This window comes from Pleurodeles waltl, chromosome 6 (genome assembly GCF_031143425.1).
Source record: "Pleurodeles waltl isolate 20211129_DDA chromosome 6, aPleWal1.hap1.20221129, whole genome shotgun sequence".
Lineage (NCBI taxonomy): Eukaryota > Metazoa > Chordata > Amphibia > Caudata > Salamandridae > Pleurodeles > Pleurodeles waltl.
This window is the reverse complement of record NC_090445.1, coordinates 749,560,644-749,585,546: the sequence shown is the minus strand read 5'-3', so window position 1 is coordinate 749,585,546 and position 24,903 is coordinate 749,560,644. Positions and strand designations below refer to the sequence as shown.

General features: G+C 41.4%; 1 protein-coding gene across 2 annotated transcripts in view; it reads right to left on the bottom strand.

Moving 5' to 3' along the window:
• AFAP1L2 (actin filament associated protein 1 like 2) overlaps window positions 1-24,903 on the bottom strand; it is a 478,342-nt gene that overhangs the window by 17,872 nt on the left and 435,567 nt on the right. For both annotated transcript variants that reach the window (XM_069239306.1, XM_069239307.1), the window contains exons 9-14: window positions 22,556-22,640; window positions 20,745-20,849; window positions 20,253-20,464; window positions 17,799-17,944; window positions 10,422-10,530; window positions 2,527-2,778 (exon numbers count right to left, since the gene is read on the bottom strand). In XM_069239306.1, coding sequence (XP_069095407.1) covers window positions 2,527-2,778; window positions 10,422-10,530; window positions 17,799-17,944; window positions 20,253-20,464; window positions 20,745-20,849; window positions 22,556-22,640 — 909 coding nt within the window. The remainder of the gene's footprint in view (window positions 1-2,526; window positions 2,779-10,421; window positions 10,531-17,798; window positions 17,945-20,252; window positions 20,465-20,744; window positions 20,850-22,555; window positions 22,641-24,903) is intronic.

Genomic DNA, 24,903 nt, shown 5'->3' with positions numbered 1-24,903 from the left:
GGATTGGCTTGGAGCTCCCGGGCAGACTGGGAGCCTGTGCCTGCTCTCTCCAGCCCGGCAACACAGTGCCAGGCTGGAGAGAGCACAGTGCGCATGTGTGTTTGGCCAACCAAACATACATGCGCAGTGAGGGGAAGTGCTGTTCACTCCTACTCAGCGCTTGTCACAGTCAATGGCCCCGCCCCTTTTACTACAAAATGATAATAAATATAGGTTATTATTGCTTTGTAGTAAAAGAATACAAAACAATAATAAACAGTTTATTAACATTTTGCAGTAAAAGGTTTGAAGCTGCTGCTGCTGGCGAGGGGGTGACGCTCCTCCGCCCTAGCAGAGGAGCCATGCTTGCGTTCTTGTGACATGAAAACTGGCATCCCAAAGCTGTCTTAACAGTGTGATTCCTTTCCTAAAAGAATTGACTATTTTGCATTTTAAACAACACAAGAGCTATTGATTTTCATGTTACCAAATAGCACATCATGCACTTTCTCTTGTTAAAGAACTGTACACTTTTCATTTTGTTTTATGTGGAGGCGTCCTTTAAATGACAATCTGAATTGACTTCAGCCACTTTCTTGTTTGTGTCATAGAGTATAGTCCACGTCAAACTTTGAGCAAGTGCACAAGACAGAAAAGCACACGAGAGAGAAAGAAGAAGGAAGAGAAAGACTGACGAAGGGAATAAGCAGGAATCTGCAAGAGTGAGATAAAGGGGTAATGGGTTTCTTGCGGTGGAATCAAGACTTTGCAGCCTCGGTATTCAGTAACTCACATTTAACAGTGCGGTCTGCAGACTTCCAACCAAAAGTTCGGGCCCTGGCACTTTTTTCTTTAACTTTTATAAATTAGGCACTGGGTAGCATAACTGCTGTGAGGCCTCAGAAGCAACACCTTCAACCAGTCACAGCTTTTTAGCCAACGCCGCTTTGCAGCTGGAATTATCCAACTACCCATTCTCTTCCCCCATGCCCAACTTGCAAGATGTGCCGCTCCTCTCCTTAATAGTTAAGTATAGTAAAAAGCCACAAAAAGGGACCCTGCACAGTGTGTTGCTGCATTTGTTTGACTTTTGAACTATGTGAGCTTGAAACAATTAAAAAAAAATCTGCAGATGATGAATTATGTGGCAAATCTATAATTATGTGAAAACCACCAAGGATGCACAATCACATAATTCCAGAGCCCTGCTTGCATTCCTACATGTCTCACATTAAGGAACTGCTTTTTATTATTTTTCTTTCAGCTGTCCAAGTGATTTCTTCATCCCTACCAGATGTGCTGCTTCCTCCCTCACATACCTGCCCCTACATGCTCCCCTCTCCATGTGCAGTCTTTTTCTCTTATTTTTTTTACTCCCTCCGCCACCACCCTAGCTCCTCCTTCACTCCTAAGTCCTTATCCCCTCCCTTGTCACTGTTGTCACCTGCCTCTTGGAAGCATTGACTTGCTTTCCCCAATCAACATTCCGCCATTGCTATGCCATCTCCTGTGCTATTTTGCCTGTCAGCTTAAGTTTGCTAACGAGGCCACTCCGTTCACTGTAATGAGCTTTCATACACATTTTACATTTTAAAATGTATTTTAAATTACATAGCAATGAAGGGTGTCCACCATCTTGGAACAGTAAATTAAAAATACACCCAAAAATGTCTGACACAGCATCATAACGGGCGTATGTGTGGTGACGAATGTGCATGTAAACGTCGTCTCGCTTAGATCGACCAGTTTGGCTTTTTTTTATTGATGCTTTAGTGTATTGGGAAAGAATATTGGTATTTTTTTCCATTTTGCCCAGGCTGTTTAGCAACAGAAGCCACCACTGCCAAAGCTGAAAGATTGGCAAACGCCTTTCAAAGGTGAGACCTATTTGCTTTGGCATTACTTGTATATACATTTATTCAATGTCAATTGATTTTCTATTTTTTTTACGTATTATTTTATCTGTTCAAGTGAATTCATCGTACCTTCTATATAGAACCATCGATTCTGTCGATTCATCATATCCCCCTGGGGTCTGTGAATCTCGGTTTCTATCATCCATAGAGTATATCCTTAATCTCAATCCTTCCATCCATCTGTGTAGTCATTCACTAGCTCTCTGTAGCCAACCTGCCTATTCACCAATCGCGCCTATAGATGTATCTATTATTTAAACCTAGCTAATTATCCCGTGTATCCCTTGTGCAGCCGTGTATGTATTGATTTTTTTCTGTATAGCAATTCATCGATTCTGAGCACCTGATGGAGCTGCCGCCTACAATAGCACCCGTTCTGGCAAAAGCAAATATTTCAAGGTAGGTGTCCGTGCCAGGAGAGTGGCTGGACGCCCTTATTTTTACAAGCAGATATTGATTATTAAATGCATGCAGGGCATCGAAGTTCCGCTTCGGATAGCAGGAATAACATTCCTTGCATTATTTGAGATGGACCCAGGTGGACAGAAACTCTGAAGTCCTTGAACATGAAATCACACCCATTGGTGACTATGTTGCACAATGAATACAATGAACAAACAAGCATCGATACCTGGTCAGTGCTTTGCTGGACACATGCAACTGGCCCCTGCCACTGCTGTAGGGAGACTTCTCCACCAGGGCCATCCGAGTATCTCAAGTTAGTATATTTTTCCAGAGTAGATGGGTCCGGTGGTGCTTGACCTTGGAATGCCTTGCTGCTTGAATGCAAGAATGACCTCGCTGGAAGGAGCTCCAAGTACAGGTTTGCCTTCTCCTCTTCTGTGTGGACGTCTGTGGAAAGTTTCTGTTCTGGAACAGAGTCCTGAATAGCAAAGTTATAAAGGGTCATGTGATCCTACAGAGAAAGACCAAAACAGTAGCACAGATCTTCACCTTCACAGGTCTTGGGTCAAGCTACCATATTGGAATAGGTATAGGTCATCGACCAAGTGAAGCTCATTAGTATCCCAAGAGACTTCTACAACATGGAAGATCATGCCTACCTTCTGCTTTTCAACAAACACGTTACATTGTGGATATGAAGTACAACATTGCCTGCAGAAGTAGTATGGCACTTTGATAAGCACAAAGCACTGATTGCACAGTTAGTTTGCTCATCACCAGATTCACTAAAACAACATTGAACAAAGAGCTGGCATGTAAGGTGCACCTACATATCAAGCTCTCTGAACACTTATGAGGGAACAATTTAGTTCTGTGCTCTTTATTTCACAACTGCAAATGCAGAGACATGGGCATAGATAGAGCAGCAGACCTCTGCCCCAGCATTCATGTTCCAAGTAAGCTGCTATTGTGATCCATGTGTGCAATAGGAGTGTGGTTCACAGTGGCATAGGCATGGTGCATAGTAATAGTGAGGCAATTGCAGGAACCAAGTGATCAAAGGAAGCAGTGGGACAGGTGTCTTTGCTCAAGCCCTGTGCCCCTCCCCACAAAGTGGACGTGTGTCTCATGGGCGACTTTTGTGTTGCACCTGCAGTAGCTACGAACACAAATGGGGTGGTTTGTGTTGACAAGAGTAGTCAGAAGAACGTTGTGTTCAGATTATATTCCATTTGAAGGGGTAACATGCCACATTCTGTAAGAGTGCACAATGACTAGGAAGAGGCTCTTATTTTTTTATTTAACAGTTTTTTATAGCACAGATGGACTGTGAGGTATAGGAGAACTTTGTTCAGTACTATTAACAGCGACACAGAGATCTTACATTAAATAAGACGTGCAAAGTAATTTCCAAGTTTCAGACACTCATAATGCCCTCGTTACGAGGGCCCTTAAAAATAGGCTGGTATTTTACGGTCCCTGTAGTTATTGACACTGTGGGTACCAGTAACTCAAAGAGTGTGGGAATTCCGGGCTACTAGGAGTTGGACCATGACGGTCTACTATGAAGTAAAAAATTACCTGGAGAAAGTAATAATTCTCCAGGTAATAGGTGCCAATGCTGCAGTAATTCCTAAGACTTCCAAACTGAGATTTTGGCAGTTTTTAGCAGCTGGAGTCTACTGTCAATGTAAAGAGATCTGTGGCATTTCCCCAAATCTCATAATTCAGAGGAGTTAGTAACAGTGCAGTTTAAGTTCAATGTTTCACATGAATTGGCTAAAATACTTTTGAAAGTAAATTCATTAAATATTCAACTCGTTTCATGGTGTGCAAGCCACTGAAACGTGACGCTCCCCACGAGTAGACCCTAGTTTTTTTGTTTTTAATGTGCTTAGTTGCCCCCATATTTTAAAAATTACTTTGAATGTACCAAGACCCACATTTTATCATGGGTGCCGCAATACCCAGTGCCATAAATTTGCATGTATTCTTCCCATATGCCATAGGTAACCATGACTTCAAAAATTACCTCTGTATGCCATGTCAGAATTTTGTCATGATTGTCACTCTTCCATATGTTGGGTTGTCCTTCCTGATGCTAGTCATTAACTCCAGTGTGCTAGTACCAGCATTTTGCTATTGATGCTGCAATGCCAAGAAGTTCCTTGAGTATGCCGGCATTTATCCAGAGGGGCCCTGTATGGAATTATTACCTCTAGTATGCCAGTACAAGTATTTTAACATTGGGACCCATTATGCCAAGAATTACTTCCAGTGCCAGAATTCTGTCATAGGTGTCTATCAAGAATTGCCTCAAGTATGCCAATGCAAGTATTTTGCCGGTTGTATTTCTATTTGACAAGAATTATCCTCAGTTTGCCACTACAGTCTCACTTTTGTTCACGCACACTCTCTTATATTAACTCATTCTAACTTGCAGTCCTCTTCATGTCACTCACTCTGACTCAGTTACTGACCACCAGTCTCACAGATTCTAACTCACCGTCACTGATTTTTACTCACTTTCACTTATACACATTGATACACATGCCTGCACATATACACAAGCTCGCATACACACATGCTTTCTCACATAAACACAGTCCCATCTGCAAGCATGCATGCAAAATCAATTTAAAAGCAGCTTTTTTACTTACTTAGCTAAACTGGCACCAAAGGTCTCGTTCCAGCCAATCTTGCTCCATTTTTTATTATGAAAATAGGGAATATTAGAATAATATTCACTATTAGTATAATGAAAAATGATCAAAAACAAGGAATGCACCACTTCCCTGTGATTTGGCTCTGATTTTGGCACCTTTGAGTACAAGTGTCACAAAGGCAGAATCAGGGGTTTAAAGGTGCAAGCCAAGGGTTGCAGCTCTGACCCCTTTTAATTCCTAAATGACGTCCATGGTTACTGGTCCCATAGGGATTAAAAGGTCCATTATGATGAGCACCTTAGTGTATATGAAATTTGAGTTAAGCCAGTGAAGAGCTCTAGTACATTATCCATCCCATGGTATCTTATGGCACTGTTTAAATTAATGTGCCTCCTCTCTAGCTAGAGAGCTTTCCACTGCATGTCAACATCTTGGAATTGACTCTGAACAACAATCCCAAATGAGGTTAACTGCTTATTGCACCTCTGTTGGAAACACAATCATCTCTCTCTTCTAAGATGGGTATCTTAGTGTTGTCTGCTAAATGTTTATAAGGCAAGAAAGTTATACACAAATGCACTGTAGCGGCAGTCCTAGCTCCTCGATGGGCACTCCATTAGTAGAGACTGCTTCTACTGTACTTCTATGAAGATGTATGTATATCTATATATGTGGTGTTTGTATACAATGAACCTAGCCAGAAAGCAGTGAAGCACTGTAAAGGGACCTAACATAGAAAGTGTCAATGTGTGATTGGAGGAGTAGCTGGTTTCTAAGGGTGAAGGTGGGCTTTGGTGCATCTTCTGCACTTTCAGGGGTTGGGGTAGTGCTAAAGAACACAGGGATGCTCTAGATCCTGGGTGTATAGAGGGGAAAGGCCAGTTGCCTTCTTTTGTCCTTCTTCACCTCCAGGTGAATGGTTTCCTGGCAGGCATGTGGGCCTAGAGATGCAGAAGGTGCTGAGTTTGTCAGCCAATGAGGATGCTGGGTGTGAAAACTTTGTAAACAATGCAGCTGATTTCTAAATTAGTGTGGACTGGCAAAAGGAGCACGTGAAGTTCAATCAGGATAAGGGTAATGTAGTCATATTCCATTAGACCATGGGTGAGACATGTTGCAGCATTTAGGATGCCCTTTAGGTGGACCAGTGTTGAATCTGCGAGGCCATGGACCAAGGCATTGCCATCATACAGATGCGAGAGTATGAGGGCTTGAACAGCAGTTCGTTTTATAGCTTGTGTATGAAGAAAAGGAGCATATGTGTTTACATTTAATGTTCCCCAGGACACATAGTAAGATTTAGCATCAATAAATAAATGGAGCACTCTGATTTTACACACTTTTTTGCAACCTAGACAATTACAGATATCAGATTTTGCTTCACTTTTCATATGAAAATAATGGGACAAAATTTGAGACAGATAATTTCCATGTTTAGTACAAAGCAGCAAACAGGGCTTGTTCCATTTCGGCTTCAGTGCAAAATCTTTATGCAATACACCAATCAATGAAAAACTCTTGCTCATTTGCTTTTTAGGCTACCAGCAAAAAGTTATTTAAGAAAAGGTTCAACTTCAGTTTTTCCCCCATTCACATTGTTTAGATAATGTTCACTGTCTTCCATCTTTCAAAGGAATCTTCATTTTTTATTGGGATTTTGAGTCACAGGAATGTCTTGCCAAATCTACAGTTGATCAGGCTGCTACAAGGATTTTTGTCACTCAGGAGGAAGTGATATTTTATATCCCTCCCTTACTATGGAAATTGCCACATTGCCTCTTGTAGGGATAATCCGACAGACTTCTAGTCTGTTGTATAATATTATGTTATTTGGAAACCATCCCTGAATTAGGTGTCGTCACATGTCAAACCACTGCCATCCAGAAGGACAATTGCTCTGAGATAGTTATTTCCAATTCAAGTGTAGAAATCATCCAGAGTGGATTGGAAGACAATGTTTCAGAATAAACACATTAAAATATACCCATGTCTACTAGAAACAAACCAGATGGCTCTAGACAGTGACATGGTCAAGGATCTATTGCTTTTAAATAGAGGGAAAGGTTTATGTACCATCATTTGTGCCCCCAAGAAAAGCCATGCTTTGAAAGGTTGTAACAGAAAACAAACATAGCTAGTGATGGATTAGTGACTTTGGGATCGGATCGTTCTTTTGAGTACTTTGAGTGGATAAGGAACATCAGCCAATTCCACTAAACTAAACTAAGTTACAAATAAAAGACAGAACAGAGAGGTCCATAAAAATCCTTATGTACTATGAGGGCAACAAGGAATACCAATCTTTAGGTTTCGAGACACTGTCATCCAAACAGACCTACTTGTCAGGTTCTCTAACACCTACTCAGGAAGGTCTGTGTAAAACACTATCATACTGCAAGAGTTTGGCATTGTCAGGTAGGCTTGGTAATCTACATTCATGACTGCAAGTCAATCCCTTGAGGTATTAAGGTGAGCAGAGCTCTAAGTACTAAATATAATGAGGCTTAGTAACAAACTACATTTTGTAGTATGTGTAGTGGTACTACAATAGTACTACTCACATGCTTTAAAATGCAGCGGTCTCTGGCTCCCATCTTTTCTGTATGGAGATCTCTGCCAGACTGCGAAGATCTCTTCACACGCAGGCCTACATTTTAGTAGTAAATGTGGGAGGCACAGGGGGAGTTGCTGGAAAAAGAGGAATACTTACTACTTAATAAGTGAAGATTAAGGAGGAGTAATGAGAGTTTAAGGGAGTGGTTTAGGGATATCAAGCACCCACCAACCAAGGAGTAAACCCATTGCTATTCACAAACTAACTTCACAAAAGTACTACAGCCAAAACGGACCCAAACAGTAGAAACTGTACTCCTGCTCAAACCTGCAGTAAGTCAAGCATCACACATGGGCAACTACTGGAACTGCAACACCCTCACATAGAAAACATTGGAGACCAGGACTTCAAAAACTCACCCATATAAAATAATGTTATGATATTTGTTTAGTAATACCTCTTAAACCTATAAATACACATTTAATTAAATGTAAATGAAACATTAAAATTGAAATAAATAGTGTATTTTAAATTATTTCAATAACCTTTTCAATTTTATAATGTAACATTATTGTTTTTAAAACTGTTTGAATTCATTTAGATTAACTCTATACATAACATAATGTTTAATACTTAATAATTAAAAATAAACGTTTTACTTTAGATATTATTTTAACATTAAATCGTTAATCTTAATTGTAATTTAATCTAATGTATTTCAATTAAATAAATCTATACTTCTAAATTAGGTTAATATTGCTGTAGCGTTTTATTTTTCTACATTTTAATTAAATATATACTTAATTTACATTAATATTTATCCTAAACATAGTTTTCCTATTTTTTTAATAAAAAAACTTTCATAACGGTTAAAACTTTTTATATATTTTACCATAGAAAGTGCTCCACCTCGGCGGTGGAGGTCTCAGCCTACATGTGAAAAGTTAGAAGAAGTAAGTAACTTTACACTTTTTGACTCCATCCTCGGGTTTCAGGGTTGGAAACATGTGAGCCTAAACTTTGTAGTAAATTTTCACTTGTAAATGGTGACTAGCTTACAGTAGTAAATTTACTATAATGTGTAGGAGTAAACGTACATTTGTAAATTTACAGATGTAAGTTTACTTTGTGAATAGCCCCAAAGACTTCAAGCAGAAAGGTTCTTCTATTAGAGGTTTGTGTAAGGTCTTGATTTGGAGTTCTGTATGCAGATGTTTTGCTCTCTTTTGAGAGAAGCCACTCAGCCAAATACACAGTCAATAACATGGCCCCACCATTGTCATCTCTGGTTGGCTACTTAGAAGTCATGGATAGCTATAGTTTAGCCAGGTACATAAAATCAGGGTGGATAGTGAGGACTGGTAACTATGAAATCTGTTGAAAGAGCTTTGCGTGCACATTTACGCATTCTTAGTAGCAATGGTTAGAGATCCTCTACTTGTTGGCCGACAGTATTTGCTTTGAAGTTAATCTAATGCAGAGAACTACTTTATAAGAGAGAGAGATGAAACATCTCCACCAGCCCTCATGTGTTTTAGTACCTCCATTGAAAGATGGCCACTTTATATGAATGTGCAGAAGTTGTGAATATATATATATATATATATATATATATATATATATATATATATATATATATATATATATATATATATATAAATATCAGGAACATCCAATTGAGCAAACCAGGCCTACACGCCAAACACGTCTACCCAGATTATCTGGCTTGTGCATAGTCCAGAAGGTTTGTATATGTGTAAATGAACTTGAGTCATTGGATGATATTGCAGGGCCTCAATATCCATCTACTGGTATAGCACAGCAAGGTGATTTGCTGTGCTATACCAGTAGATGGATATTGAGGCCATGCAACATCATCCAATGCCTCAAGTTCCCTGCGTCACAGGGAAAGGGCAGGAATGCACATTCCTGCTCTTCCCCCTGGTCTGGCGCACAATGGGCTGCCTAGCTCCAATCCAGGCACCCTTACCCATGATGCAAGGCTGCCAGCATTGCATGCAGTATTGCTTTTTTTGCAGGAAGGGACACCTTACTGCACAAAAACAATCCTGAGAGGCATATTCCTCTTTCTATGTGTGCTGCAAAATGCAGCACACTTAGAAAGAGGAACTAGCAAGGAGAAATAAATATATTTCTCCTCATTACACCTCCCCTCAGAAGGTGTATCTTTTAGGCGCATTCCCAGGTCTACCACTTTTGGTCAACCTGGGAATGCGTCAAAAACCATAGGAGTTGCATGGGAACCTCCAGGGTATGCCCAGGGAAAGCCTTCTCAGGGCAGATTAAGGCAACATAGCAATTTGCTCTCAGTTGCCCTACTTCAGATTCATGGAGCCACTCAGGACCATGCAAAGTGGCTTTGACGGCTTCATAAATATGTATTTTAAGTTGTGTCATGCTTGCACCACGTTGCGTGGTGCAAGTGTGATGCAATGAGGCTCATAATATGACCCTTGTATAAAGTAATTGAACTGTAAGTAACATTCAATAGTGTATTTGAAGACGTTGTTGACAGTCAAGAATATTGATTCTAGAACTGATAATTTACAATAGTACAGTAAGGGAAACTTAGTTCTGTTGATGATAGCATTAATGTCATTCAAAACCAGAGCACTTCGTTCTCCATCCTTCTGGCTCTGGCGACTCACCAAATGACGACCTCGCAGAAACTAAAGCATGAGTCTGTGGACGGTATTTTATACAAGGATTTGCAAAGTCCCAGGCAAAATGGCTTCTTTTATTTGTTTTACTATTTGGTTGCAACTCTTTTTGACGCCACTTAAATCAATCTGCTAACCTCTGGTGACCATTTATAGTGGCATCAGAAGACAGGGCCCTGGGGTGCTTTCAATGCAACACTGGCCCTATCTGTGCACTTACCGTTTGGTCATTCATTTCAACATCGTCATAGAGATCTTCCTGTGGTTTCTTCGCATTCGGTGGGTTTTCAATGTAGGTGTTGGGCTCAGAAAACTTTCTTTGCATTAAACTATTAGGAAAAAATAAAACAGTATTGGGGAGCACTATAATAAACAACTTAATAGCAATTTATTCAATAGAATGCTGAACACATTAAAGAACTATGAGGTGGACAAGACCACGGCCCTGGGCATGAGAGCTACTGCCTCATATGCAACAAATGATGCAAGGTCATGGTTTAATGAAAGTCGAAATGGAAGCTGTAACTAAGAATCTGTGACACAGATGTACATAAAAGGCTCTTCAATATCGGAGTCAAACAGTTGAGGTAGATCTTTCCACCCCAAGAGGGACAGCAGGCTCTATTGACAGCCTTGTAGGACAACTTTCACCCTTAGTCCTTCTACAGAGAATACTGACCGACATACTCTCTATAACACCATCGCTAGACACAGCACCATATCTGCAGACACACCACGTACCAGCAGAAGTATTTACGTGTGCTTGGCATGATATGCAGCATTGGGATAGGGAATGGGAGAGAGATTACAACTTCCACATTAGGAGAGACGTTTCACTACAGACTGCCTGGACTCAGGTCAAGCAGAATTCCAAAGTGATAAATGGTGCCCGACTCCGAAAGCATTGCAGTACCATACAAATGATAGGTATAAATACTCTGGTAACAAGAGTACATTAAGTTTGTCTAGGGCTCTCAACTTCTTTGCAACATCACTCACATTTGCCAAACACCAATTGGTAGGAATAGAACCTGAGGTATCAGTTAAACAAAATACCGATTTTCCCGGTAAGCTTGCTCAGCTTTCTTTCAACTGCTGCCTACACATACATCTCCCTCTGTACTTCTACCTCATTGCCCCTTCCGCTGCCATCCACCCAGTGCTTAATTTGTGCTTGTTGTTTCCGGTGCTGAGCACCAGCACTTATTTTTGAGGGCCGGGGCTTACTCCTCTCCCTTAAGCATTTGCTGCGCGCAAAAGACACATATGGGAAAGATGGAGGAAGAGAAAAACGAAAAGGCGTCACAATGGGTGAAAGTAGAAAGCTGCAAGAGTGAGGTGAAGGGGCAGGGAGTGGTTTTAAAGGGATTGAAGAGGCCCGGGTGGCTTTAGGATTACGCTGCCTCCGTATTCCGTGTTCCCACATTTAATTGCAGCAGCTGCGTATTTAAGAGGTGGGCTTTGAGCACCGGCACGTTTTTATTTACAAATTAAGCACTGCATCCATCTTAATGCTGTGTGCTAGAACAGCGAGATTCTTGTGCTTGCTTTCCACAGTGCAAAGGGAAGCAGTTGTCACAATTTCTTTTTGCGGTCTTATTTGTTTTAACAAGGAGGTTTTCAGGGTGCCATCTGGCCAAGACATAAAATGGAGATGCCAGTTAGATACCGAAGACGGGCAACCAGCACTCAGCTACAGGTCAGGAGGATACAGTTGACTTCACTAAAGCCTTAACATTGCAGCTCAGTTCATGGCGATTATCCATACAAAAGATACAATCCTTCCCTGGTTCATTTAGTGTGGCATATCCATACAACTTTAAGTTATCCTCCCTTCAATTTTGGGCACCTACATAAGTGCTCTATTGCATAAAAAAGAGGTGCCTCTGAAAAATCATCTGTGCAGAAAAATGACACTGGGAATTGTGACCAATGAATCCAAGGAGTTGCTTGAAGGCTAAGACCATAATTAAATGGTTTGTAGTATCAGCTGAAGCTACTGGGTCATGAAACAGAGAAGAAGGTCCAGTCCACTGGGAATACAAGGGATCCTTCCTCAAGATTCAAGTAATTGAGGTATTGAAAATGTGGAACCTTTCAACCCATATCCTGAACAATGAAGAATAATTTCAAAATGAGACTTGTTACTTGTCTATGTCTTTAAAAAAAAATCCTGTTTTTTCTTCCTTCCGTTTCAATTCTAAAACATTTGTGTTGTTGCAAAACGATTTCCATTAGGATAATATATACCCTGGGAAACACACACTCTATATTAGAAAACTATGATTACTGAAATATGTTGATGGCCCTACCCTCCACCAGTGTAAAATACTCCCACAACTGATGACACATAAAGGCTTACCAAGGATATTGGTGGGAAGGCCTAGAGTGGGTTGAGCCTGTTAAAAGATTTGTTTAATAAAAGGGATTGTCATCAAATATTTTAAATAAAGCCCATTTTAAAACAAAAAATCCTTTGGCCCCCACCCTCCACACAAGGGCTAAGGGGAAATTTTGGAATTTCAGCCCAATGTTCCAGAAAACAAAGCCTTTAATTATTAATTTCTCAAAAAACAACGCACCTTTTCTGGACCAAGATCTAGCTTTTTGCCAAATTCGGTGTAATTTTGTACAGCTAATTTGGCTGTAGCACTTTTAAAAAATCTAAGGAAATTGCATGAGAAAAAAGCGGTTTCGGACCCCTATCCTTTTTCTTGGCCCCTATTGGAAATTGCCCTTTTGACAGGGTCACCACTAAACCTTTTGCCTTCCTCCTCCTCCCCTTTTTGCTGAATTTGTTTTAGTTGGCTTAGGACTCCGGGCACTTTACCACTGCTAGCCAGTGCTAAAGTGCATGTACTCTTCCCCTAAAACATGATAACATTGGCTTATCTAGAACTAGCATATTTAATTTACTTGTAAGTCCCTAGTTAAATCCACTACATGTGCCCAGGACCTGTAAAGTAAATGCTACTAGTGGGCCTGCAGCACTTCTTATGCTTAAGTAGCCCTTTAAATATATCTTATGCCTGCCACTGCAGAGCCTATATCGGGAGTTTTACTGTAATTTCGGCTTTCATTTAAAACACCTTACCAAGCCTTAAACTCCACTTTATTTACCATGAGACACCCCTAAGGTAGGGCCTAGTTAGCCCATACATCATGGTGCTGTGTAAGTAACAGGCAGGACATATACTTTTTAGTTCTACATGTCCTGGTAGTTTAAAACTCCCAAGTGTGTTTTCACTACTGTGAGGTCTACCCATCTCATAGGATAACATTAACCATTACTTAATACATTTATTAAGTTTAACTCCTGATTGGATGGAGGTAGGGCGTTCATGTTTAGTACCAATGGAATTGTAATGATAAATCCTCTTTAATGATAAAGTTGAATTTATCATTACAATTTTGAAAATGCCACTTTTAGAAAGACAGCATTTTTCTGCTCCTAGTCGTGTGTGTTTGCTGCCTGTCTCCACTATACGTCTGTGGCGGATGACAGCTGTGACTAGTTAGTTCCCTTTAGACAGCCACACACATTAGGAGATTAGGTGTGACTTAATAGCCTTAATGGAGTGGCAGAGATTAGCACTGCCTCACACCAGAATAGTCTTGTCCTGTCCACCCACAATAGTGTAACGACCCTGAATTGTCACTTCAGGGAGCTTGGAGCCAGGACAGGGGAGGCAGGGCATCTGTGCACTTCAAAGGCATACCCCTAGAAGCTTCTCCCATCTTCCTGAACCAGGGCACCAAAGTATACTGGACCTCAGACACCACCACTTCAGTACACTTCTGAACCTGTGGATACTCTGGCAGGAAAAGGGACTGCTGTGCTGCTGAAAGGACTGGCACTCTACTGGACTACTACTTTGCTAGACTCCTGCTTTACTGTACCGACCTGTGCCTGCTGCCCTCTTGCCTAGGAGTGAGAAGGACTGGACCTGCATCTCTACAACCCAGAACTCAGATTGACTCCAACAGCCAGCTGACTGACCTCCTATTTTCTTAAGTCTCACGGACACAAAAGACTTCCACCCAACCTGATCCTGCACCTGGACTGTACCATCTTTGAAACTGTCCTACCAAGTGGTACTACCCCAGTCCTGGACCCTTGGAAGTGGGCCTAAGATGCTCTGCCCTTTGTGGTCCTCACCAGAACTGCTGCAAAGCCTCACAAACAATACCGTGCAGACTGCGTACCACGATTTAAGGTACTGTGTTCAGTGGGTTTAAGGGGGTCCCTGTATCCAGCCCACACTCTATCAAGGTTTGCCTGAACTCCGGACTTTGTCCTGGTCCAGCACGACCAGATAACCACAGCTGGCGCTTTGTGCTTTTATGTGCTATTTTCACCTAAGTCTTTAATATTGCATTTCTCGGGATCAACTTATTGGATTTTGTCATTTTGTTCTTGCTTTACTCAGATAACTATTTTTTCTAAACTGGTGTAGAATTTTTTTGTGCTGTCTTTCACCGTGTTAACTGTAATTGAAGTATTGCACAATACTTCACACATTGCCTCTTAAGTTAAGCCTGACTGCTCTGTGGCAACCTACCAGAAAGTGAGCATAGGTTAATAAAGGGTTTGTATCTGACTTAGCTTTACTAGGATTGTGGTCTATTTTGGACAGGGTGCATACCTCTGCCAACTAGAGACCCAATTTCTAACAGCCCCTGCTTGGCGGATCATTCCAATAAGAAGGAGCTGAGGTAAAAAGAGCAGTTTTTGGGACGTTTTGTGAAGATTTGTCAAACGACACCAAAGTTATTAGCAAGCAAAACAAGCCATTTCTTATGAAAATCTAGTCGTAACTATAACTGCCAAATGGTGACCACGAGCTAAATATACCCATCTTCGATATAAAGTTTTATTCAGTTTAATGTCTTACAAGTTAACTGTTTTACAAGGTGCTTCCTGAATGTATGGTGTGAATACACTGAGTGAATAATCTGTCCTTAATCTCTAAATCTTTGACCTTTTGCAATTTTGTGCAACTTTGTATTGGTCTATATCGCCTATATTTATTGTCCTTTGTAGTATTATAATTTTTCTTATGATTTTCCAATAAATGTTTACAGGAATTACTTCATACCGGAAAGGTGTTATGAATCCATTTTAAACCTGGAAGAACTAGGTCACTTCTTGTAGGAAGACTGAGGTCTGAAGCCATCACATGAGCACTATTTAATCCTGCAATTACTCAAATCAATGTGTTGTCATGTAATTAAATTGGTGGATCATTATTGCTGATGAAGAGAGTTTCTCGAAACGTGCTGGATAACTCATACCTGGAATGTGTTTGTATTTTTGTCTTGAAGTTGAATAAATGTCGACTGCATTCAATCAATAAAGATCAAATTTAGGATGTGAAAGATACATGAATTAAACATTAAGTGACATACAGGGAGTGCAGAATTATTAGGCAAATGAGTATTTGGACCACATCATCCTCTTTATGCATGTTGTCTTACTCCAAGCTGTATAGGCTCGAAAGCCTACTACCAATTAAGCATATTAGGTGATGTGCATCTCTGTAATGAGAAGGGGTGTGGTCTAATGACATCAACACCCTATATCAGGTGTGCATAATTATTAGGCAACTTCCTTTTGTTTGGCAAAATGGGTCAAAAGAAGGACTTGACAGGCTCAGAAAAGTCAAAAATAGTGAGATATCTTGCAGAGGGATGCAGCACTCTTAAAATTGCAAAGCTTCTGAAGCGTGATCATCGAACAATCAAGCGTTTCATTCAAAATAGTCAACAGGGTCGCAAGAAGCGTGTGGAAAAACCAAGGCGCAAAATAACTGCCCATGAACTGAGAAAAGTCAAGCGTGCAGCTGCCACGATGCCACTTGCCACCAGTTTGGCCATATTTCAGAGCTGCAACATCACTGGAGTGCCCAAAAGCACAAGGTGTGCAATACTCAGAGACATGGCCAAGGTAAGAAAGGCTGAAAGACGACCACCACTGAACAAGACACACAAGCTGAAACATCAAGACTGGGCCAAGAAATATCTCAAGACTGATTTTTCTAAGGTTTTATGGACTGATGAAATGAGAGTGAGTCTTGATGGGCCAGATGGATGGGCCCGTGGCTGGAATGGTAAAGGGCAGAGAGCTCCAGTCCGACTCAGACTCCAGCAAGGTGGAGGTGGAGTACTGGTTTGGGCTGGTATCATCAAAGATGAGCTTGTGGGGCCTTTTCAGGTTGAGGATGGAGTCAAGCTCAACTCCCAGTCCTACTGCCAGTTCCTGGAAGACACCTTCTTCAAGCAGTGGTACAGGAAGAAGTCTGCATCCTTCAAGAAAAACATGATTTTCATGCAGGACAATGCTCCATCACACGCGTCCAAGTACTCCACAGCGTGGCTGGCAAGAAAGGGTATAAAAGAAGGAAATCTAATGACATGGCCTCCTTGTTCACCTGATCTGAACCCCATTTAGAACCTGTGGTCCATCATCAAATGTGAGATTTACAAGGAGGGAAAACAGTACACCTCTCTGAACAGTGTCTGGGAGGCTGTGGTTGCTGCTGCACGCAATGTTGATGGTGAACAGATCAAAACACTGACAGAATCCATGGATGGCAGGCTTTTGAGTGTCCTTGCAAAGAAAGGTGGCTATATTGGTCACTGATTTGTTTTTGTTTTGTTTTTGAATGTCAGAAATGTATATTTGTGAATGTTGAGATGTTATATTGGTTTCACTGGTAATAATAAATAATTGAAATGCGTATATATTTGTTTTTTGTTAAGTTGCCTAATAATTATGCACAGTAAGAGTCACCTGCACACACAGATATCCCCCTAACATAGCTAAAAATAAAAACAAACTAAAAACTACTTCCAAAAATATTCAGCTTTGATATTAATGAGTTTTTTGGGTTCATTTAGAACATGGTTGTTGTTCAATAATAAAATTAATCCTCAAAAATACAACTTGCCTAATAATTCTGCACTCCCTGTACATGTTCATTAAGTCATCATTTTTATAACATATTTGCAATGAATTTCCTAGGTTTCCTTAGTACTGCAGTTTAATTGTATATTCAAATAATGTAGCACTGGGAGGAATACTCAAAAGAAGCAAGGATATGCAGCAGCATAAACTCTGGTCCTTGACCGAAGCGTGTCATTAGGGACCAGACAGCAAGACGAGAGACCAATAAAGGCACAACTCATTCTCCAGCACGTATCAGACAAAGAAGATTATAATAGACCCTTGCCAAGACCCATCCATAAAGTGGAAACTGTATGGACCAAGGAACGGATTGCGTCAAGTAATTTGCTGATCATGAACATACTGTTCCCCTGCCCACAGATTCATGGCTTTAACTACCTGGATAGAGTTGATGGGTGGTTTATATGAATCAAGCATGCAGAATCATCAGACCTGATATGGATTATCACATGAGCTACAACTTAACTTATATTTACTCTAGAGGAAACGTTTTTTTGCAAAGAACATGGTACTCGTAAGAAGTGTAACAAATTCCTGCACTTGGCAAGTCCTAGTTCTAGTGATGCAGAAAGCATGTCATGAGGATAGAAGAAAAGGAACGCACGTACAGGTAGTCACTGCCACACTTACTAGAAGGAATGCTTTGCTGCACGGACTATGCAGGATACTCGTTCAGCATCTACGTAATCATATGTAAATTCTTCAGGGTCTGCTTTGGACCCCGACTCTGACAGGAGCAGACCCAGCCAGTGACCCATCTCCTCAGATGACTTAGCCTGTGATGCAAACAGAAAGAGTATCAGAAGTGAACACATCACCAATCAGAAGGTTAATCTCTTTACTCAATTGAAATTTCAATCATTTCCAGCAGTGCATCAGTCAAAGTGGCCATTATTCTGCCAAGGAGCATCCTTCTTCCTTCATTCCATGCAATAGGACGTTCACACAGAGGTGTATTCAGCTGGGTATCAGCCATGCACTCAAAGCGCAGGTGTTTCTTGTGCTTTTGGAGATGAATGGTAAACTGGAAAACCAACTGAGTGAAAACACTGGCCACATAAAGCAGGACGTCCACTGACAAATACTAAAAGTATGCTATGGTGCAGTGTGTACATTTTGAATGTGGAATCCAACAATTCAGAAGAACATCCATGACATGCCCTCATTCACGAGATGGTTTGTGAGGAGTAGAGAACTCAAGCTCAAGTCACCCTCGACAGTTCTTATTCTGAGCATTCTAGTAGCTGTAGTTTTGCTTGGTTCACTATAAATGCAAGATTGCAAGTCTTGGCACAGGACTACATGGGATCTCTGCAGTGGCGTAGCGTGGGTTGTCAGCACCCGGGGCAAGGCAAGTAATTTGCGCCCCCTAACCCGTGGATTTTAGCACTCGCGAGTGCGAGCGCGCCCCCCCCCCCCATATGTTGCGCCCGGCCCCCCCTGCACCCCCCACGCTACGCCACTGGATCTCTGGAATACTTTTAATGTTTAGGGAATGCAGCAGACCCATATATAGGAGCTCTAGCTTGGAGGACACTCTCAGCAAGAGGCAGAGGACTATCAGTTGGTTGATCCGAAACCCTATGTAGAGGTAAAGGTGCCATGCAGTGCCAATTCTCTATTTTCTGGCAGGGTGCGCTGCTCCAGTGTTCCCTTTCAGGTTTTAGACTCTTAAAGGATGGCACAGTGCCTGAGTTTTACTGAGACTCAGTTCTTCTTCCTGCAAGACCTCTTCGGCCCTGAATTGCAATCAGCCTGACCATGGAGAGGCAGTCCATGCATTCGGCCCAATGAACGGATACTCAGGTATGCAATTTACATCTATTGTCTATAGCTACCATTCCGATTCCACACTGTTAATATATGTTTTTTTTATATATAGTTATCTGATGACCTCAGTTAGGTATGAGGTCTTTGGAGGGAATGTTTGCCTTTTAGACTAGAACTGTAATTCTGATCAGCTGAGAAAAAGAAAATCATAGGACAATTCAAATTAAAACACATGAGGTTTAGTTCATCTCAATAGAGGCCTGCTTTTAAGAGATTTGAACATATCATAATATTCAAAGAAGAATGCAGTGACAGTAAACCAAGGATAAGTTATGGTTCTGGATGAATTAATGTTTGGCTGGATTAATGAAGATGCGGAATATCTGTACGGGTTAGGTTTGAAAGGGGTGGCAGAATGGTTAATATATATTACTGGATTCAAACACTCTGGTTGAAAAGCTAAAGGATCAAAGGAACCTTGGAGGTGAGGCAACTTCTCACTGAAAAACTATGTCATATAATAGAGAAAGGACCACATTTATGAGTGCAGCCTGCAGACAATGGTTGTCAGCGTTGGACACATTGGACCATACAGCCACATCCCACTCTCTTTTTCATCCCATCAGCTTACCACTGTTCACCCTTCATGGCCATTCAATGTGTTCTAAATGTTTGTGTGCTTCAAAATCTGCTGCAATTCTTCCAGAAAGTGCCTGTCAATGACAAGGGTTGTTTGCACTAGGTCTGCATGCTTTATTTTTGTGTGTGATGGAAACTTGTGCTGCTGCAGCCATGTTGTAACTTATATCGTGTGCAAGGAAGGACATATTGACTGCTGCTGTACAAGTTGTATCTTTTTCGTATGTGTGTGTTAGGGGGTGGAGAAAGGTTTGCATTCTTTCTATCTGGGCTGCACCTGTTCTGTGTGTTGGGTAAACTTGCACACCTGCTGCTGTTTTACCTCTGTTTTCTATGCCAGTGAATAGTGTCCTACATATTTTCACAATAATAAATCCAAATCGATTGGCTTTCTCAATGCTTAGTGTTTTGAGCATCCTTTTTATCTGTATTTAACTGTGGGACTGTTGGGCATATTGTTACATTATCACCTCTTGAAAATGCAGAGGTGCCAAAGCATTCAACATCCCAATATGGGCTCATCAGATATGGACAATGAAGAACTACCAACACTGATCCTCATCACCATGAGCGTTGGAATGAAGTGTGAGAAACGGAGTAGGTGTACCTAGTGTTTGCAGTTCAAGTGCCTCGTGGCTCGGGTGATTAATACACGAATCTCATATGTCAGGCTACCTCCAGTGTCACCAGCTCTTCTCCGTTCAGCAGTATCCGGAAGGAGTAGAGATGCTCTGGCCTGGGTTCAGGGATAATGTCGCAGCCAGTCAGGTCCACCGGCTGAGAGACGATCTTGCTGTGATTCTTTTCTTGATAAAAAATAAGCTTTCCATTCTTTACAGAACACCAACGAGACTTCCACTGGCTGTCGACCAGCACATTCAGATAAGCTGCAATCAGACACAATCAAGAGCTTTGTTACTATGGTTACAAGCTCAGCAAATGGAATCCCAGGCTAATGGTGGTGAATGGAGATAGATGGAAACAAAGGAGTAATGGTCTGAAGTTTACAGCTTTTTTGTAAAGTGTCCAGAGAAATATGGGCAGTTCATAGCTAAAGGCTTGTGAATTGCCTAAAGATCAAACTACTTTCCACTGCACTTCACTATCCCCCGCCACATGTTCAAGCATAACACTTGCCAGAATCGTTGCATAAGATTGCATTCTTACTGGCGGTTTCCACAGAGCGCTCGGGACTGTCTGTGGTGGAGGACTTCTTCCGGCCAATGTTCATCAGATTGCTCAGCTTCAGGCCTGAGGAACCCTTCTTCTTGGCTGATAGGAAATAAGAAAAGTGGAAAATGTCTGCATGTCAGTGATGCTGGCAATGCTCATTCTAGTCTTTTGTGCGATACCAACACGTCTCGAAAAGGAAAAGCGATCACAGGGTAAAAAGTGACAAGCTGTAGAGGACAGACAACCAATACATCTTGTGTGCTGATGTTTCAAAGGATCAATGATAACCCTGTAGATATTCACCAACATCACCACTGAGCTTACCACTAGTTCTAGTAAGAATCACTTCCAGTTCAAAGATTCATTGACAATGCCTTGGTGTAGCCCAAACCCACTTAGATTCACACATAATATCGTACTGCTTAACTGTTAACAGAGTAGGGATTCGCTGCAAATCCCATAGTGATTCTTTCACAACACAAGAAATATTTGCATCCAAATCAATCAACATTCAGTTCCAAAACATTTAATATTAACTGCTCGCCCAGAAGTTCACAAACAGTACAAAACATTAGCTGTTCACTACAGACAGATTTATTGACAGTATAATAACAGCTAATAAATTACATTTCATTAGAGAAAAATAAACTTTGCTATAAGGCTCAGAGATTTGTTGCTTCTTTTACTCTCTTCAACAGCAACTACAAGTGGCCTCAGATATTGCTGAACACTAAAGGCAACAACTGCTCTTTATCTACTCAACAGATGGTGACTGAAGACACTGTTCACATGTACCTTCAAGGTCCCTCCCTGCCTGGAGGAGCGGCTGTCCCACACAAACTGAGCTGAGGATAAACAGAGTATATCGCTGAATAACTCGCTATGTTAAAAAACATACTGGTATACCACCTAACGGGTTTACTCATCTTGAAGCTCTTAGGGGAAAACCTGCATTAAACGGTTCGTGTCTCTGTTTATCTCTTGCAAGCTGTAACAGAGACATGAATTAGTATTTGCCTCAGATCTTCCTAATTATGAAGAATTCCCTTGGTTTAAGGAGACAAAACCTCTGCTTTTCTGTCTCTCATTCAATACGGTGGGCCAGAGTGACCAATGGCTGAGTTCATCTGACATCCCAGCCCATAAAGAGGCTTACTGGTATGCAAGATTTTTTATATCGATTGTTGTCTCTTTAAGGATGGTTCGGCTGGGGAAAACGTAGAAAGGATTGCGACGCCTTCTGTATAGTTAGGTATATAGAAGTAAGCAACAGAGCAATCCTCTTAATGCAACCCAATCAACATGACTCAGACATTCTAAGAGGGAAAACCGCAGACCACTGTGTGCACATTTGACAATGAGTGCAAACACATTCCTGATCTCTCAGCTAAATTTACTGTTGAGTGTGAATGGTAATGGTTCTTTCAGTTGACAACTGTCTAGTGAACTGACACGACCAACACATCTCACTCATGGCTGTTCAACCAGACGCGAGGTTGTGATGACCTTGGATCTCTACCGTCTTCAGCTGGACCTGACCTGTTGTCCTTAACAAGAAGCAATGTTTACTATTCTTTTCTGTACTTTTTGATACATCCACCGTCTCAGTGTCCTGCTGATTAGTCCTTAAACAAACTATTCACTTCAAGGAGTGTGGTATTATGGCAAATAATGGCTTGCGTCTCACAGGGAGTAGTGGAGGATGTCCTGTTCTCAGTTTAGGATTGGAGTCCAAGCCACCTTATTCCTAGAGAATTGATAGTCAGTCTTGATCATCTCATTAGCGAGCATGCCAAGTTCTTTACCGTCTTTCACTTCTGGGATCTCAGGGTGACCGTCTGTGCTGCTCCCACTCTCTGAAGCGGCAGAATATCTCTCTGACATATCAGCCTGGAAGTAAAATTTCAAGTGAGTAAACAAACAACATGCAATATGTTATACAGGGAACATGCAGTGCTATGGGGTTCAAACCATATTGCAACCCATAGCAACACAAATTCAACATGTCTTGAGCTGTTATTTATGATATAATATTCCATGTGAACAGCCTTATTAGTATTTAAATTGACAGAAATATATTAATTTCTTTTGCACTTTAGAAGACACCCAATTGTCCCATGTTACTTTTATAAAGTTGGCCAGGCCTATGGTGCATTGGTAAGATAAGCGCATTGAGACAGGAACAAGAATGTCAATTAAAGGTAGCCAGGGGCAGCGGCTGCACCACACTCTCTCCTCCCACCCCTAACTTGTACTCCAGTATCTATGGCAATGTTTTTCCTATCCCTGGTCTCAGGAGTCATGAAATGAGTGGCAAGAACAAATGGTAAACCACTCTTGAATCTTATTTACTTTCCACAGTTTGCACACCAAGGCCGTATTCACAGCAGCAAACAGGAGAATGTTGATGTGCAACAGAAGGGGCAAGAAGTCGTTAATGGGCAATCCACTTCTGCCACAGACATTTAGGTGACTCAATATCCATTAACAGGAAAGGATTGCTTTTATTGGCATTACTACAGCCTGGCCCAGGGCTGTGAAATGAGGTCCATGGAGAGTAGTCGAAGCGGCCTTCTGAACAGGGCGCATTATACTGTGTGGATTTTGAGAGTACTGTGAGGCTTTGCACTCTCAGCGACAATTGGATATTTTGCACATTTTCTCCAGAGCACAAGGGATCTACTGAGTCTGGTCAATACTAAGGAGGGGGCCAGGTGAAAAGTATACTTTCAAAAACAATGGAATTGGAATGAAAACAGCCTATTTGGGGGTGTGGTCAAGCTTGCAAAAGTGTGCATGCATTATTAAGGGACTTCTGACAGTCTACTTCTTTCGGCTTTAGTTAACTATTAACTTCCTGCTGCAAGAAGAAATCACCAGCCACAACAAGACAATCTACGTTCACCACATGGAATGCTGAGGTCTTATTAGCCTGGTCAAATACCAGGGTGTTTTCCATGTTGTAAGCAGAAAAAGGAAAATAAAGGTTTCCTCCAGGAGATCTATCTCATAAACATGGACCAAGAAAGACTCTGAACTTGGTAAGCAATATTTCTCTTCAGTCCTAAAGAAGGTGGAAACAGTGAGTGTGCTGCTGGTCCCTTGTCCCTCTTTCATTGAGTTGTGAATTAAAAAAAGGATAGGGAGGACCACTGGTTGCGGCTCAATGCGCTGTTAGGAGGCATCCACTTATCTTTGTCATCTGTATACACTCCCATTGAGGGACAGAGGGCCTTATTACAACAGATATTTCAGGAGATGGTAGAATTTGCCACAGGACTGCTCATTCTATGGGTCCGAGGGTAGTTTACTTGAGTCTGTTCATGGTACTACAGCAAGATAAATTGCAGAGAGAGAGAGACAGGCTCAATAGCAATATCTATGGAGGCCAAGCAGTGGCTAGAAGACCTAGTCCAGATTGACACCTGGGGTCATAGGCACCCCGTGGCCACTGACTACTTCCACTATTCCATCATCCACTCCGCACTTGCAAGGGAAAAGTCATTGGCTGAGGTAGATCAGGGTGACCAGACTTTTCCTGGCCACAGGTTGTTAATGGGTAAATTCAACTGGCCTGGTCAAGGAGGGCTGAAGTGATGAAGGGTGGAAACTGAAGGATGCATTGCTGGAAGATCCAGTGGTGGCTAATACAGTTAAGTGGCAGATCAAAGAATAGCTTATAATGATACAGGGACGTTTGGGAAGGGAGTGGTATGAAACACATTGAAAGCAGTAGTGAGGGGGAATTCATTTGGGATGTAGCCCATTTAAAAGCAATACTACCTAAGGTTACCCAAGAATTACAGGAGTTAGAAGACAATTATCAAGCAACCCTTCTAGCAAGAGATGGTGTAGACTAACAGAACCGAGGCTGGGCAAGAACATCCCCAAAGGGGGGTTATAAAATGATCTAATTATTAGCCAAAAACCTCTGTGCATGCCAGACTTTTATTTATATAATGGAATTGAAGCATGAAAAGGGAGTCTGCCATGTGTTTGAGATGCGTGGGTGGTAAGAAATGCATTCAATCCTTTTATCAGTCTTTATATTCAGAAAAAGTTCAGTCAGGTGTGCCAGACAGCACTACCTGAAGTTTATAGTGATGCTCAAATTCCTCTAGACAGATGCAGACTCTCTGGAGGACCAAAACTC